General features: G+C 37.2%; 1 protein-coding gene across 2 annotated transcripts in view; it reads left to right on the plus strand.

The window, feature by feature from the left end:
* RSL24D1 (ribosomal L24 domain containing 1) overlaps window positions 1–13,539 on the plus strand; it is a 62,589-nt gene that overhangs the window by 26,565 nt on the left and 22,485 nt on the right. For both annotated transcript variants that reach the window (XM_037833914.1, XM_037833915.1), the window contains exons 2-3: window positions 9,446–9,559; window positions 11,256–11,328. In XM_037833914.1, coding sequence (XP_037689842.1) covers window positions 9,446–9,559; window positions 11,256–11,328 — 187 coding nt within the window. The remainder of the gene's footprint in view (window positions 1–9,445; window positions 9,560–11,255; window positions 11,329–13,539) is intronic.

The raw sequence follows: 13,539 nt of genomic DNA on the forward strand, positions 1-13,539 counted from the left end.
ATTTGTCCTTTGTTGTCTGACTTATTTCACTCAACATGATGTTTTCAAGGTTCACCCATGTTGTTGCGTGCTTCAGGACTCCATTCCTTCTTACTACTGAATAATATTCCATAGTATGTATATAATTTTGTTTATTCATCCAATTGTGGATGCTGCTGCTATCAGCATCGGTGTGCAAATGTCTCTTTGTGTCCATGCTTTCAGTTCTTCTGGGTATATACCAAGTAGTGGGGTTGCCAGATCATAGGGCAACACTATACTTAGCTTTCTGAGGAACCACCATACTGTCTTCCATGTGGTTGTACCATTTTACATTCCCACCAGCAATGAATAAGTGTTACTATTTCTCCACACCCTCTCCAACACTTGTAGTTTCCTGTTTAAAAGTGGCCATTTTAATAGGTGTGAAATGATATCTTGTTGTGGTTTTGATATGCATCTCCCTAATAGCTAGCAAAGATGAGCGTTTTTTCTTGTGCTTTTTAGTCATTTTTTCCTCATTGAAAATACATGTCTTTTGCCTATTTTTTAATAGAGTTGTCTTTTTATTGTTGTGTTGTAGGGCTTCTTTATATATTCTGGATATTAAATCCTTATTGGATATGTGGTTTCCAAATATTTTCTCCCATTGAGTTGGCTGCCTTTATACTTTCTTGATAAAGTCCTTTGAAGCACAGAAATATTCAGTTTTGAGGAGGTCCCACTTACCTGTTTTTTCTTTCATTGCTTGTGCTTTTGGTGTAAGGTGTAAGAAACTGCTGCTTCCTATCACTAGATTTTGAAGATGTTTCCCTACATTTTCTTTTAGGAGTTTTATGGTAGTCTCTTATATTTAGGTCTTTGATTCATTTTGAGTTAATTTTTGTATAGGGTGCGAGATGGGGTCCTTTTTCATTCTTTTGGTTATGGCTATCCAGTTCTCCCAGCACCATTTCACCATTTATTGAAGAGACTGTTCTGTCCCAGTTGAGTGGACTTGGGAGCCTTGCCAAAAATCAAGTGACCATAGATCCAAGGGTCTATTTCTGAACTCTTAATTTGATTCCATTGATCAGTGTGTCTGTCTTTCTACAGTACCATGCCGTATTGACCATTGTGGCTTTATAATATGCTTTAAAGTAAAAAAGCATGACTCTTCCCACTTCATTTTTCTTTTTCAAGATGTTTCTGAACATGTTGAAAAAGAAAAATGTTCAGAACTTTTTATCTTCCAAGTAAATTTGATCTGCAAAGTAGGCAGTTTGACTTTTCATTGATATTGTCAAATTGAATCTGTAGATCAATTTGGGCAGAATTGACATCTTAACAACATTTAGCCTCCCAGTCCATGAACATGGAATATCTTTCCATTTGTTTAGGACTTAATTTGATTTCTTTTAGCAATAATTTGTAGTTTTCTGTGTACAGGTCCTTTACATCCTTGGTTAAGTTTATACCTAGATATTTGATTGTTTTAGTTGCTATTGTGAATGGAGTTTTTTTCTTGATTACCTCTTCAGATAGCTCTTTACTAATGTATACTGATTTTTGCATGTTGATCTTGTATCCTGCCACTTTGCTGAACTCATTTATGAGCTCCAGTAGCTTTGTCATTATTTTTGGGGTCTTTCTAAATATGAAATGATGTCATCTGCAAATAGTGAAAGTTTTACTTCTTCTTTTCCAATTTGGATGTCTTTTACTTCTTTTTCTTGCCTATTTGCTCTAGCTAGAACTTCTAGGACAATGTTGAATAACAGTGGTGACAGTGGGCATCCTTGTCTTGTTCCCAGTCTTAGAGGGAAAGCTATCAGTCTCTCACCGTTGAGTATATTAGTTGTGGGTTTTTGGTAATGTACCCTTTATCATGTTGAGGAAGTTTCCTTCTCCTCTTCTTTAAAAGTGTTTTGATCAAGAAAGGATGCTGGATTTTGACAAATGCCTTTTCTGTGTCGGTCGAGATGATCTTGTAATTTTTCCCTTTGAATTTGTTAATGTGGTATATTACTGTGCCAGTGTTGATGGACACTTTATGGCCTTAAGACTGTAACTGTGTAACCAAATAAACCCCTTTTATAAAAGCCAATCCATTTTGGTCTCTTGCATTCCAGCAGCATTAGCAAACTAGAACAGTATCTTTGGGTCTAAAATGAGTCTCTTGTAAACAGTATATAGATGAATCACATTTTTAAATCCATTCTGCCGGTCTGTGTCTTTTGATAGAGTTTAGGCCATAAACATTCAAAGTTATTACTGTAAAGATAGTTCTTAATTTGACCATCTTATCATTTGGTTTTTGTCAGATCTATTTCTTCTCTTTCTCTTTTTAGCCTTTAAGTTACCCTTATTAATAGTCTTCAATTCTGTGCTCTCCTCCAGACTTTGTCTCCTTTCTTTTCTTTTCAGCTGGCAACGCTTCCTTTAGTAGTTTTCATAGCACCAGTCTCTTATTAAAAAACTCTCTCAGCTTCTGTTTATCTGTGAATATTTCAAACTCTCCCTTATTTTTGAAGGACAGCTTGGCCAGATAGAGAATTCTTGGTTGGCAATTTTTCTCTTTCAGTATCTTAAATATATCGGACCACTGCTTTCTCGCCTCCATGGTTTCTGTTGAGAAATCAGCACTTAGTCTTATGTGGCTTCCCTTATATGTGGTGAATCACTTTTCTCTTGTTGCTTTGAGAATTTTCTCCTTCTCTTTGGCATTTGACATTCTGATTACTTTGTGACTTGCCGTGGGTCTCTTCCAATCAATTCTATTTGGAGCACATTCAGCTTTTTGGATTTGCATATTTATGTCATTTATAAAGGTTGGGAAATATTCAGCCATTATTTCTTCTAATATTCTTTCTGGCCCTTTTTCCTTCCCTTCTCCTTCTAGGATACCCATGATGCATATGTTTGTGCGCTTTGTGTTGTCAATCAGTTTCCTTAGCCCCTGCTCAAAGTTTACCAGTTTTTTTCTCCACTTGTTCTTTTGTTTGTTCAAATTCAGTTGATTCTTCCTCTAGCTTGCTGATTCTTTCTTCTGCCTCCTGAAATCTGCTGTTGTGTGTCTCCAGTATATTTTAAACTTCATCTACAGTCTTTTATTTCCATAATGTCTGTTAATTTTCTATGTATTCTTTCAAATTCTTCTTTATTCTCTTCTAGTCTTCTTAATATTCTTTATCTCTTTATACCCACTTTCCTTCAATTCTTTTCAGGAGATTTGTTTGCACATCTTTGATTAGTTGTTCCAGTTTCTGTGTCTCCAACTTTTTGATTTGTTCCTTTGACTGGGCCATTTCTTCTTGAGTTTTAGTATGCCTTGTGATTTTTTTGCTGATAGCTGGTCATTTGATTATCTTGATCAGTCTATTCTGAAGTTAGGTTTCTCTCTCTTGTCTAGGATTTAATTGTTGCTTGAGTTTATATTAGGGCACTGCTTTGCCAACTAGGGCATCAGTATTTCTTGTCAAAACAGGGTCTAGTACCTGTGCAGGGGGTGTAGACCTGATCAGATGGGTCTGGGATAGGCTCTGCAGAGGCTCTGAGAAGCCCTGTAGATCCCTTGCACTTTCTGGCCTGCCCAGCAGATGGCGCTGGTCGGTGACTTAATTTTCCTCAGAAGCTGTTTTACCTCTCAGACCCCTGTAGTGTCTGACCAGGTGGAACTGAAACTGCGTGTCTTCTGTGCCCTCATTTCCCCAGCCCAAATCTGGCTCAATATGGGGCTGTCCCCCACTTTACATACAGTGGAGGACTCCGCAGCAGTCTCAGTCTGCAGCTGCCCCCCAGGCAAGGATCAGCTGCTCACTGCTTTTTCCCTCAAGGATTAGGGATGGGCACCAGCACCCACAGCTGGAAATACTCTGTCCACGTTTTCTCAGACTCTACATTCCTCACTGACCTGTACCTTGAAAACTCTTCCCCTGTCCCCAGGCTTCTCACACATTTGATTCAGACAGCTTTTGCCTGGCTACTTGCTGCTTTGGGGGAAGATTTTATTGTTCCCTTCTTACCCCCCTCCCCCATTTTGGAAACTCCTTGATGCTCTTTTATAGTCCACCCTCCCCAGTGTCTTAAGTCTTGCTGTAGGTCACTGTGGGCTTGGGGCTCTGTGTCCAGATATAGGTGGGGATGTGTTCTATATATGTCTATTGGGTCTAGTTGGCTTAGAATATCATTCAAATCTTTTATTTCCTTGTTGGTCTTCTGTCTAGATGTTCTACCCATTATTGAGAGTGGTGTATTAAAGAGTCCTGTTCTTAATGGAGAATGATCTATTTCTCTCTTGACGTCTGTCAGTATTTGCTTTATATGTTTGGGGTTTTGCTTTTAGATGAATATATAAAATTATAATTTTACATCTTCTTGTTGAATTGATCCATTTATCAATTTATATTGACGTCTTTGTCCTTAGTAACAGTTTTTGACCTAAAGTCTATTTTTCCTCATATTAGTCTGTCCAAAACTGCAGGTTTATTATTATAATTTTTATGTATTTACATTTTAGAACCTATAGGAAGTAAGAAAGGAAATTACATAACAAAAAAAATACAACAGTGCTGCTATTTATAATTACACAAGTGTTTACTTTTACCGGAGGTCTGTATTTATGCTGTTTTGAACTGCTGTCTAGTGTCCTTTCCTTTCAGTTCAGAAGAACTCCTTGTAGCATTGATTGTAGGGCAGGTCTAGTGGTAATGAACTCCCTCAGGTTTTGTTTATCTGGGAATGTCTTAATCTCTCCTTCATTTTTGAAAGTCTCACTGGATATAAAATTCTTGGTTGGTATTTATTTTCTATCAGCCCTTTAGGTATATCAACCGACTGCCTTCTTGCCTCCATGGTTTCTGTTGAGAATTCAGAACTTTATCTAATTGGGGCTTCCTTTTATGTACATAGCATACTGCTTGATTCTTGCAGGTTTTAGAACTCTTTCCTTGTTCTTTACAGTTTGTACTTTGATTATTATGTAATAAGCATATTTTTCTTCAAGTTTATCCTGTTTTGTGTTCTCTGGGCTTCTTGTGTACATGTTCATGTATTTTGGTAAGTTTGGAAAGTTTTCTCTCATTATTTCTTGGAATATTCCTTCTGCTTCTTCCTCTCTTCTTCTGGGACTTGTATACTGTGTATATTGGCACAGAAGATGGTGTTCCAGAGGTGTCTTAAGCTATTTTAACTTTCTATAATTCTTTTTTCTTCTCTTTAACTTGACTCATTTCAATTTTCTTGTCTTTGAGTTCACCGATTTTTTTCTTTTGCCAGCTCCAATCTGCTGTTGAAACTCTCCTGGAAGACTATGATTTCAATTATTCTTGTCTTCGACTCCAAAAGTTCTGTTTGACTTCATTTAAAAATTTCTACCTCTTTTTTGAGATTCTCATATTGTTTATTGTTTTCCTGATATCCTTTAGTTCTTTCTCTGTATGTTCCTTCATCTCCTTGAGCACAATGAAGATCTTTTTCTTTTTAATTCAATTTTATTGAGATTGTGCACATACCATACAATCATCCAGTGTGCACAGTCAGTTGCCCATGGTACCATTATACAGCTGTGCATACATTTTCCAGAAAGGAAATAAAAACAAAAATAGAAACTCAAATCCTCCAGTACCCCTGACTTCCCCCACTCCATTATTGACTCACGGTATTAGTATAGTGCATTTATTACTGTTGATGAAAGAAATACATAGTATGCAATAGGTATATTTTAGTTTTTGATTTGATTTAGCATATTTCTTTGAAAATCTTTAATTTTTTCCCTATATACCACTCTATTATTAACTTCTAGTTGTATAATGTCATACATTTGTTCTAGTTCATGAAAGAAATTTCTAAACTTTAATTGACTGTTTCATTAAAGTGAAACAATATCTCAGTTGTATCTTGATTGAATTGGAAGTTTATTCCTTTGACTGGGCCATGTCTCTGCTCTTCCCCTTGTAGTTTGTAGTCCCCTGTTGCCTAGGCATCTGGCTTCCCCGTTTACCACAACCAGATTTTCCCAGACCAGAATGGGTTCAGATCTCAGAATGGGGTTATATTCTGTTTTCATGTCTCCCTGAGGGTGTGTCTTAGAGAGTTTGACAGACTTTCCTGTGAGGTCTCCAGTTACTGTGCTTGTCCTAACCTGTCAGCCTGTGACTCCCGACTGGTGTAGAGAGGTGTGGCCCCTTTAATTCTTAGGTTGTTTCTGTTTTGGCTGCAGGCCCTGGGACCTGAGTTCTGAGGGAGGGTCAGGCCCTTGAGCTGGGCCCCACCTCCTTCCTCTTAGGGAAGATACATCCTCTAGGGAGCTATCTTCTGTATTTTAATAGTTTGTCTCTCTGGCTCTGTCATCTCCACCCCTGTCTGGGTCAGTGAACTGAAAATGGCTGAGACTCCACTGAGCTACTCAGGTTGAGAGAGAGAAAAAGGGGAAGAAATCCCCCCTTCAGAGCCTGTCCATGGACCCCCAGTTTCTCCTGTCGGTCTTCTGGGCTCCCCCTCCTGGGGCATAGGTATTTTCCAGCTCTGTAAGGTCAGTGTCTCAAATCTCTGTATTGTTTTTTCTTTATTTGATTAATTTTTTTCCTCTCTATCAGCCCCACCTCCTCTCCACTGGGAGCAACCTCAGGGTACTTTTCTGCTTTTCTATGTTTGTAGTTTGTATTCAGCAGTCCACATTTGTTAATTAAAACTCCAGTTGGAGCTGGTATGATCTATATTTGCTTGCTCATAGAATGCTGGTTTCTCTCACAGGGAAGTCCTGCAGCCCATCCTGCAGTGGAGGGAGGGGGATTCTGGCACGTGTTCGCAGTTTTTACTTACGGATTTTATGCTGTAATCTCAGCCTTTCCACCATGTCCAGACTGGTGTATGTGAGGGCAGTCACAGTTGTCCCCCAGCGGTTGTTCCAGATTATTTACTAGTTGTTCCTGATTGTTAATTAGTTGTTCCAGGGGACTGACTAAATTCCGCAGCTCTCTATGCCACCATCTTAGCTCCTCCCTGAAGATCATTTTTTAACAGTTTTTTTTTCCCCCCGGTATTACCACAATCTGGTCTTGTTCATTGATGTTTTCTGGATTTTTATCCTGTTCCTTTGGATGGGCCATCATTTTTTGTTTCTTTGACTTGTAATCTTTTATTGTACACTGTGTATTTTAATCTTTTAAAATGTGAATTCTGGAATTTGCTCCCTGAGATGTCGGTTTCTTGAGTTTATATTTATCTGTTTATATGACAGAGATTTTCTTGAGTGTGAGGAGCTAACAAAACTTAAGCAGACCTCAGTACAAGACATCTATCATCATGTTTGCAAATGGGTCTTCTGTTGGTTTGTGTTCTCGTTCATAATTCAGCCCACCTGTCAGGAAGGTCAGCCTGAGATGAACGCAGAGTGCAGGGTCCTCTTTGTCTTTTCTGGGTCTGTATCTTGCCCTGTGCGTGTGCTTGCTAGTGCCCATAGGAGTTCCCCTGTTTACAGGAGTTGAATACCCCCTTTACTTCCCAGGAAATAGATCTCCTTCTTCCAGTTTTTTCACTGCAGGACTTAGAGCAGGTAAGCTTTTGACACAGGCAGCTCACCTCAGTTGTTTCTTACACTGCCTTGGTTGTCTCAAGCTGCTTTTGGCTGGAGAGCAAATTCTGGGAGTGGGCATGTCTGGAGAGGAGTTTCCCAAATCATTCTTTCCTATCTGGAGCAAGATGGGAAAGTCTAGGCCCCTGGGGAGGGGATGAGAGATGATCTAGGAAGGGCACAAGGAGCTTCCTCCATGTCTTTCCAAAGCTGTTCTCTCTTTACTTGGCACCTGCCTAGCAAGTGAAGTCCTTTCAGCTATCCACCACAGCTGTGAGAATACTTACAAATGTTTAAGTCTCCTCTTTTGCCTTTATCCCAGATGGATTGGAACAATGGCCTCTTCAGAGCTAGGTTCCCAGTGATCCATGATGGAACTACTCGCTGCCCCACCACCCGATCTTGGGGAAGTGGATTTTTATGTCCCTTTCTGGCATCAGCAAGCTATACCAGGTGCTGGACCCCAGTGCTGCCTTCCACAAGGATGGGTGTTGGGTGATGGTATCTTATCACCCGGAGAGAGCAGTTTGCTTGTATTTGCCATAATTTGCCAGCTTCTTCCTCCCACTCTTCCTTGGATGCTGTACAGTGTTCTGTTGGACTCCACAATTTCAAAATAGTTGATTCAGACCATTCCTGCCTATTTAATAGTTGTTCTGATGGAGGGAGTAATTCCTGGAGCTTCCTATTCTGCCACCTTCCCACAGTTCTCTCATAGATTATGTCTTTGTACATATGTGTTCAAAGCCGTAGATTTATCATTACTTTTTTATACATTTGCCTTTTAGGTCTTATAAAAAGCAAAGAGTAGAGCTGTATACCAAGAATGCAGTGCAGTGGTGTTGCCGTTCATAATTACCCATGTGGGCCTTTACTGGAGATTTTTATTTGTTTATGCTGCTTCAATTCAAACTGACTTGTGTCTTTTACTTTCTCTCTGAAGAACTCCCTTTAGCATTGCTTGTAGAGCAGTTCTAATGGTAGTAAACTGTCAGCTTCTGTTTATCTGGCTTGGTCTTAATGTTTTTATTTTTGAAAGACATTTCTTTTCTGGATATAAAGTTCTTGGTTGGCAATTATTTTCTTTCAGCACTTTCACAATTTCATCCTACTGCCTTCTTGCCTCTGTGGGTTTCTATGAGAAATCACCACGTAATCTTACTTTGGCTCCCTTCATTCTGACAAATTGCTTTTCTCTTAGAGCTTTCAGGATTATTTCTTTGTTTTTGGCAGTTGATAAATTTGATTGTAATTTGTCTGTCTGTGGATCTCTTCAGATTTATCCTGAACATGTTTTGTTGGGATTCTTGGATTTGTGTATTCCTCATGTCTTTCATTAAACTTGGGAAAGTTTACTGCCAACATCTCTTTGAATATTCTTTCTGCCTGTCTTTTTCTTCTGGATCTCCCACAGTCCATATATTGGTACTCTTGATGGTATCCCACAGGTCTCTCAGGCTTTGTTCACTTTTCTTCATTCTTTTTTTCTTTCTGCTCAGCCTAAATAATTTCAGTTGCCTTATCTTCATGTTCACTGATTCTTTCTTTTGACAGCTCCAATCTGCTGTTGAAACTTCTAGGGAGTTTTTAATTTCTGGATCTGTGATCTTCAGTTCTGTTTGGTTCCTTTTCAAGATTGAGTACTTGTTCATTGAAATTTTCTCTGTGTTCATCTGTCATTTTCCTTATTTCTTTTAGTTTGTTGTTCATGTTTTCCTTTAGCCCTCTAAGCATCTTAAATATGTGTTTTTTTGAAGTCTTTGGTAAGTCAGTGAGGTTGTTAGTAAATAGAAGGAATTATGTGAGCCATTGTCATTTCTCAGACACAATAGTGTTTTTGTCTGGCAGGGGTAACATGATGAAAAAAACTTTTAATGTTGAGTTTTTAATATTTTAATCTTACTTTTCTTGTAGGTGTTCAGATTCTGTAAATCCAAATGTCATAAAAACTTTAAAAAGAAGCGTAATCCTCGCAAGGTCAGGTGGACTAAAGCATTCCGGAAGGCAGCTGGTAAAGAGCTTACAGTGGTGAGTACAGTTAGCTTTCACTATAGTTTTTACATTTTTCAGATTTTAATTATATATTTTTAGAATATGTAATTTAATTAACTGTAACACAACTGTAATGTGATTGACTAGTGATTTATTTGTATTTGATTATGGAAATAATCTCATTTTCGTATGACCCTAAAACCATAATAGGATAGAATTCTGTAAAGAAAAAAAAAAATATGAGGCCAGTTGGTGGATGCGTTTTTTTTACACTCACGTAGCTATTTTTTAGCTCTTGCAAACAAAAGGGAAATCATTTAAAGGATTGGGATGAAGTTGGAAATTGGCACATGAAGGTTTTGAGAAGTTAGAGATGAATCAAAGAATTCTGAGTAGCACTGAGGGTTCAGGCAAGGCTTATAAAGGACTCATGTATCAATGACTAGATTTTCTTAGTAGGACTTTCTGTCTGAAAGCAGAGAAATTAGTGTTGGTGTGAGGAGGAATAGTGGGAGGTCAAGGGGTGGGGAAATTCCATGGGATGAGCCCCCATCGTCATATTGTAGTTATTGATCTGATATAAGGATCTGCTGAAGTTTGTCCACATTTGACCCCTGTAAAGGAAAGAGATGAAAAACTCCTTCACAGGCTAACTTTATAGAAGAAAGATCTTTAAACTTTCCCTTCCCTCCATGACTTCCTCCTCCCCTTTGTAAAGCCCATCATGCTGTTTCCCACCTCTACTGCTTAAGGATAGTACCCACAAACATTTGTTGTAAAGCCCTTTCCTGGCTTCCTTAACACCAGAACTTTTCAATGGACTTAAACAGTATTTTATGACATGATGCAAGGGCGAATCACAATTGTTGTAACAAAAATAACTTTAAGTGTGTATGAGAAGCAGCATAGCATTTCAAATGGAAGCATGTACTACCTGAGTGAAGAAAGGATGCCAGGTCACAGTCATTGACTGGTGGTGACCAGTTATCTTGTTATTATTGATGTTATTGCAATCTGAATAGAGGCATGTGTATATAAATGAAATAGCGAGATACAGAGTTTGTGCTATTCCATATGCCTGTGTCAGATAGAAGTGAAAACCAAGATATACCTGTAGTTTTTCCAAAATTCTTTAGCGTTTTTTAAAAGACAAATGGAACCATTAGCTATTAAAATAAATACTAACAACAAGAACTGGTATTCACATTTGGAGGGGACCTGAAGAGTCATAGGGTGACACTTGGATCCTACAGAGTAACACCACATTTATCTGAAGTTGTATAATTTCACACTTTTGTGCTGTAACAGATGGGCGTTTAGGAATTCTGAATAATTGACTTTTTGTTCTATGAAAAATGGCAATTTCATATAGTTCAATGTACTACAAAGTTTTCTGAATGCTAGTCTCATCTAGGGATAGGAAATTAGGGAAGCCTTTTCAGTTTATTTATAATCTCCATGATTATGCCCCTCTAGGGGAAGGGGGTGATACTCTTCACTCTCTTCCCTTGAGAATCCCTTATAGAGAGAGATGTTTTCATTAGGGGTGTCTTATACATGGAGGTGAGTTAAGGAGAAAATGTTTTGGCACCTGTGTTCTGAGGGATCACCCTGGGGGGATATCTTAATATTTGACATACTCTGAACTTTAGTGAAAAGAATAGAAAGTTTTAAGAAATGCTCTGTTTCTACCTCTCTTAAAACATTTCCCCCACCTCTGTTCTTTCTATAGGATAATTCATTTGAATTTGAAAAACGTAGAAATGAACCTGTCAAGTACCAGCGAGAGCTATGGAATAAAACTAGTAAGTCATAAGGGCATACTAGGAATTTTTTAGGAGAGAACAGTTTAGGATATTACCTTAACTTTAATCTCAGTTTGTTGTTTAAATGTTAATTTTCTTTTTCATTGCTTAGCTTTTATTCTTTTACCCTCATTTTAATGGTTCTGTTCTGTGTGTCTTTTATTGCAAATTATTCAAAGTCCTCTTTAGAATTAGCAGGCATATATATTATAAATATAATGTAATTATTAAATTTGCTGTTATTTGAAGTGCCCACACAATATATAAAAACATCCAAACTCTGGGAAATAACAAAAGAGTAATTTTTTGGGGGGGGTGTGTGTGTGTGTATGAGGCATAATTGATATATACATAAAACTTAACATACTTTTTAAGTTTGGATCATTTTAATTTAGGGTTATTTTCTTTTTTTCTGAAGCACTTTAATTAAAAAAAAAATTATCCCATATGTAGTAAAAGTTACATGCCTTGAGCTAGTTTGTAGATTCTATGTCTGTGTGTGTTTGAGACCCTCTCTTTCCCCTCTGGTTCCCTTATGCTGCCATTTCTAATATTGGGTAAGTAATTGTTAGTACTTGAACAATTTACGTAAGACTTATTTTAGGTTTTTATTTTTTTTTTAAGTACAAATATAGGCACGGTCTGCTGAGCTGATTGTCAGTGCTTCTACCTCAGCTTCTTTCCTACTGATTTAAAATTCTTCATTGCAAATGTGGTTTTTTTTTTTTAATGCTTGTTAACCCAGAGAAGAAAGGTATTTTGTATTCCATATAGTGTTAAGAGTTGTGTATCAACTGGCATGGCAAAATAGTATTTAATGTGCTATTGTAGGTATTTGTGTTAGTATATATAATTCAAGTTAAAAAAAAAAAGACTTCAGGGGAAGAATTAATACGCCATGGACTCTTGTAGTAGTATGAAGTTTTGTTTATCTGTTAAGTCCAGATTTGGAATCACCTTTTGTAAGTATTCCTAAATTTTCTGCTTTTTTTTCTTTCTGATTAATTAAATATAGCAGTTATGCTACTTTATATTGTGTCTTCAGGTCTTGTACCTATGAGATTTGTAGCTGTGTGGATGGTTTGACAGAATTCTTTTTTTTTTTTTTTTTAAATAATAAGGTCTTTCCCTTTACTTTTGTTTTGTAATTAGAGGAGCAGTTAATTTCTGAGAAGTAGTTGATTTTAGTGGGTTTGTTTGGTAAGGATACAACTGATTCAAACTCAAGGATTTCTGAAGAGATTAACTCTCAGTAACTTTGTAAAATTCTTTAGTTGAATTCAAAAGACACCCTTGTTACTATACTTGATCTTAGCCAAAAGGCTGAGAAGTGATTGAAAGATGCCCTTGTTAAAGATGTTGTTTCTTAAGATGTTGTTTCTTAGGTTTGCGGATGTTTTAAAATTTTTGAAGATCCTAAAGCATTTCTGGATTTCAGTTTTATTTCATTTTGACCTTTGTATTCTTTTCTCTTGCTACTTGAAGATAGTAGCTCTAGATCACTTCTACATATTTTATAATTACATTTATTTGGTGGGTTATTCAGCTTGATGGTGAAAGTAAAGGTACATATCCCATTTTAGTCATGTGTAGATACTCAGTTATTATGACTCTCCATGCTTTCAAGTTATTTATATTGCATTTACATACTGAGAAATACTACTGTGTCTCATGATATGTCATATATTTTAACAATAATGTTCTCTGTTGCTCTCCAAATTTATTTCTATTTAGCACGTCCTTGCTGAGTACTGACTCTGACAGTACCTCATTTCTTCTGGGAATACAAAAATAAATAAAGCACACATAGTCCCTGCCCTCTAGGTGCATTTTGCTGAGTTTTCCTATTTGATTGTTTCTATTAGATGGTAATTGGTTCAGGTATGGTCACAGAATGTAATTCCCTTACCCTACTCAGTCATAAATCTGTGAGTTGTGTAAGAAACAGTGCTCTTTTGATTCCCCCCTCACAGTTTCTGTTACCTTTTATATTGGGAACCAAAAACCACAGGCTTTTCAAAGATATTCTGAGTAGAAAGTATGGGAGTCTTTTGAAATTTAAAAATATTTCCTACTGGTTTACATAATTAATAAAAGTTGTCAGTAGTGTTCCCGAAAAAATGTATTATTCTTCTAAGAGCTTTGTTGGTTCCCCACATCCCCATTTTCAATATCATCTTAGTTATAAACTAATCTGTTTACAGTAGTTTT

The sequence above is a fragment of the Choloepus didactylus genome, chromosome 4 (genome assembly GCF_015220235.1).
Source record: "Choloepus didactylus isolate mChoDid1 chromosome 4, mChoDid1.pri, whole genome shotgun sequence".
Taxonomy (NCBI): Eukaryota; Metazoa; Chordata; class Mammalia; order Pilosa; family Megalonychidae; genus Choloepus; species Choloepus didactylus.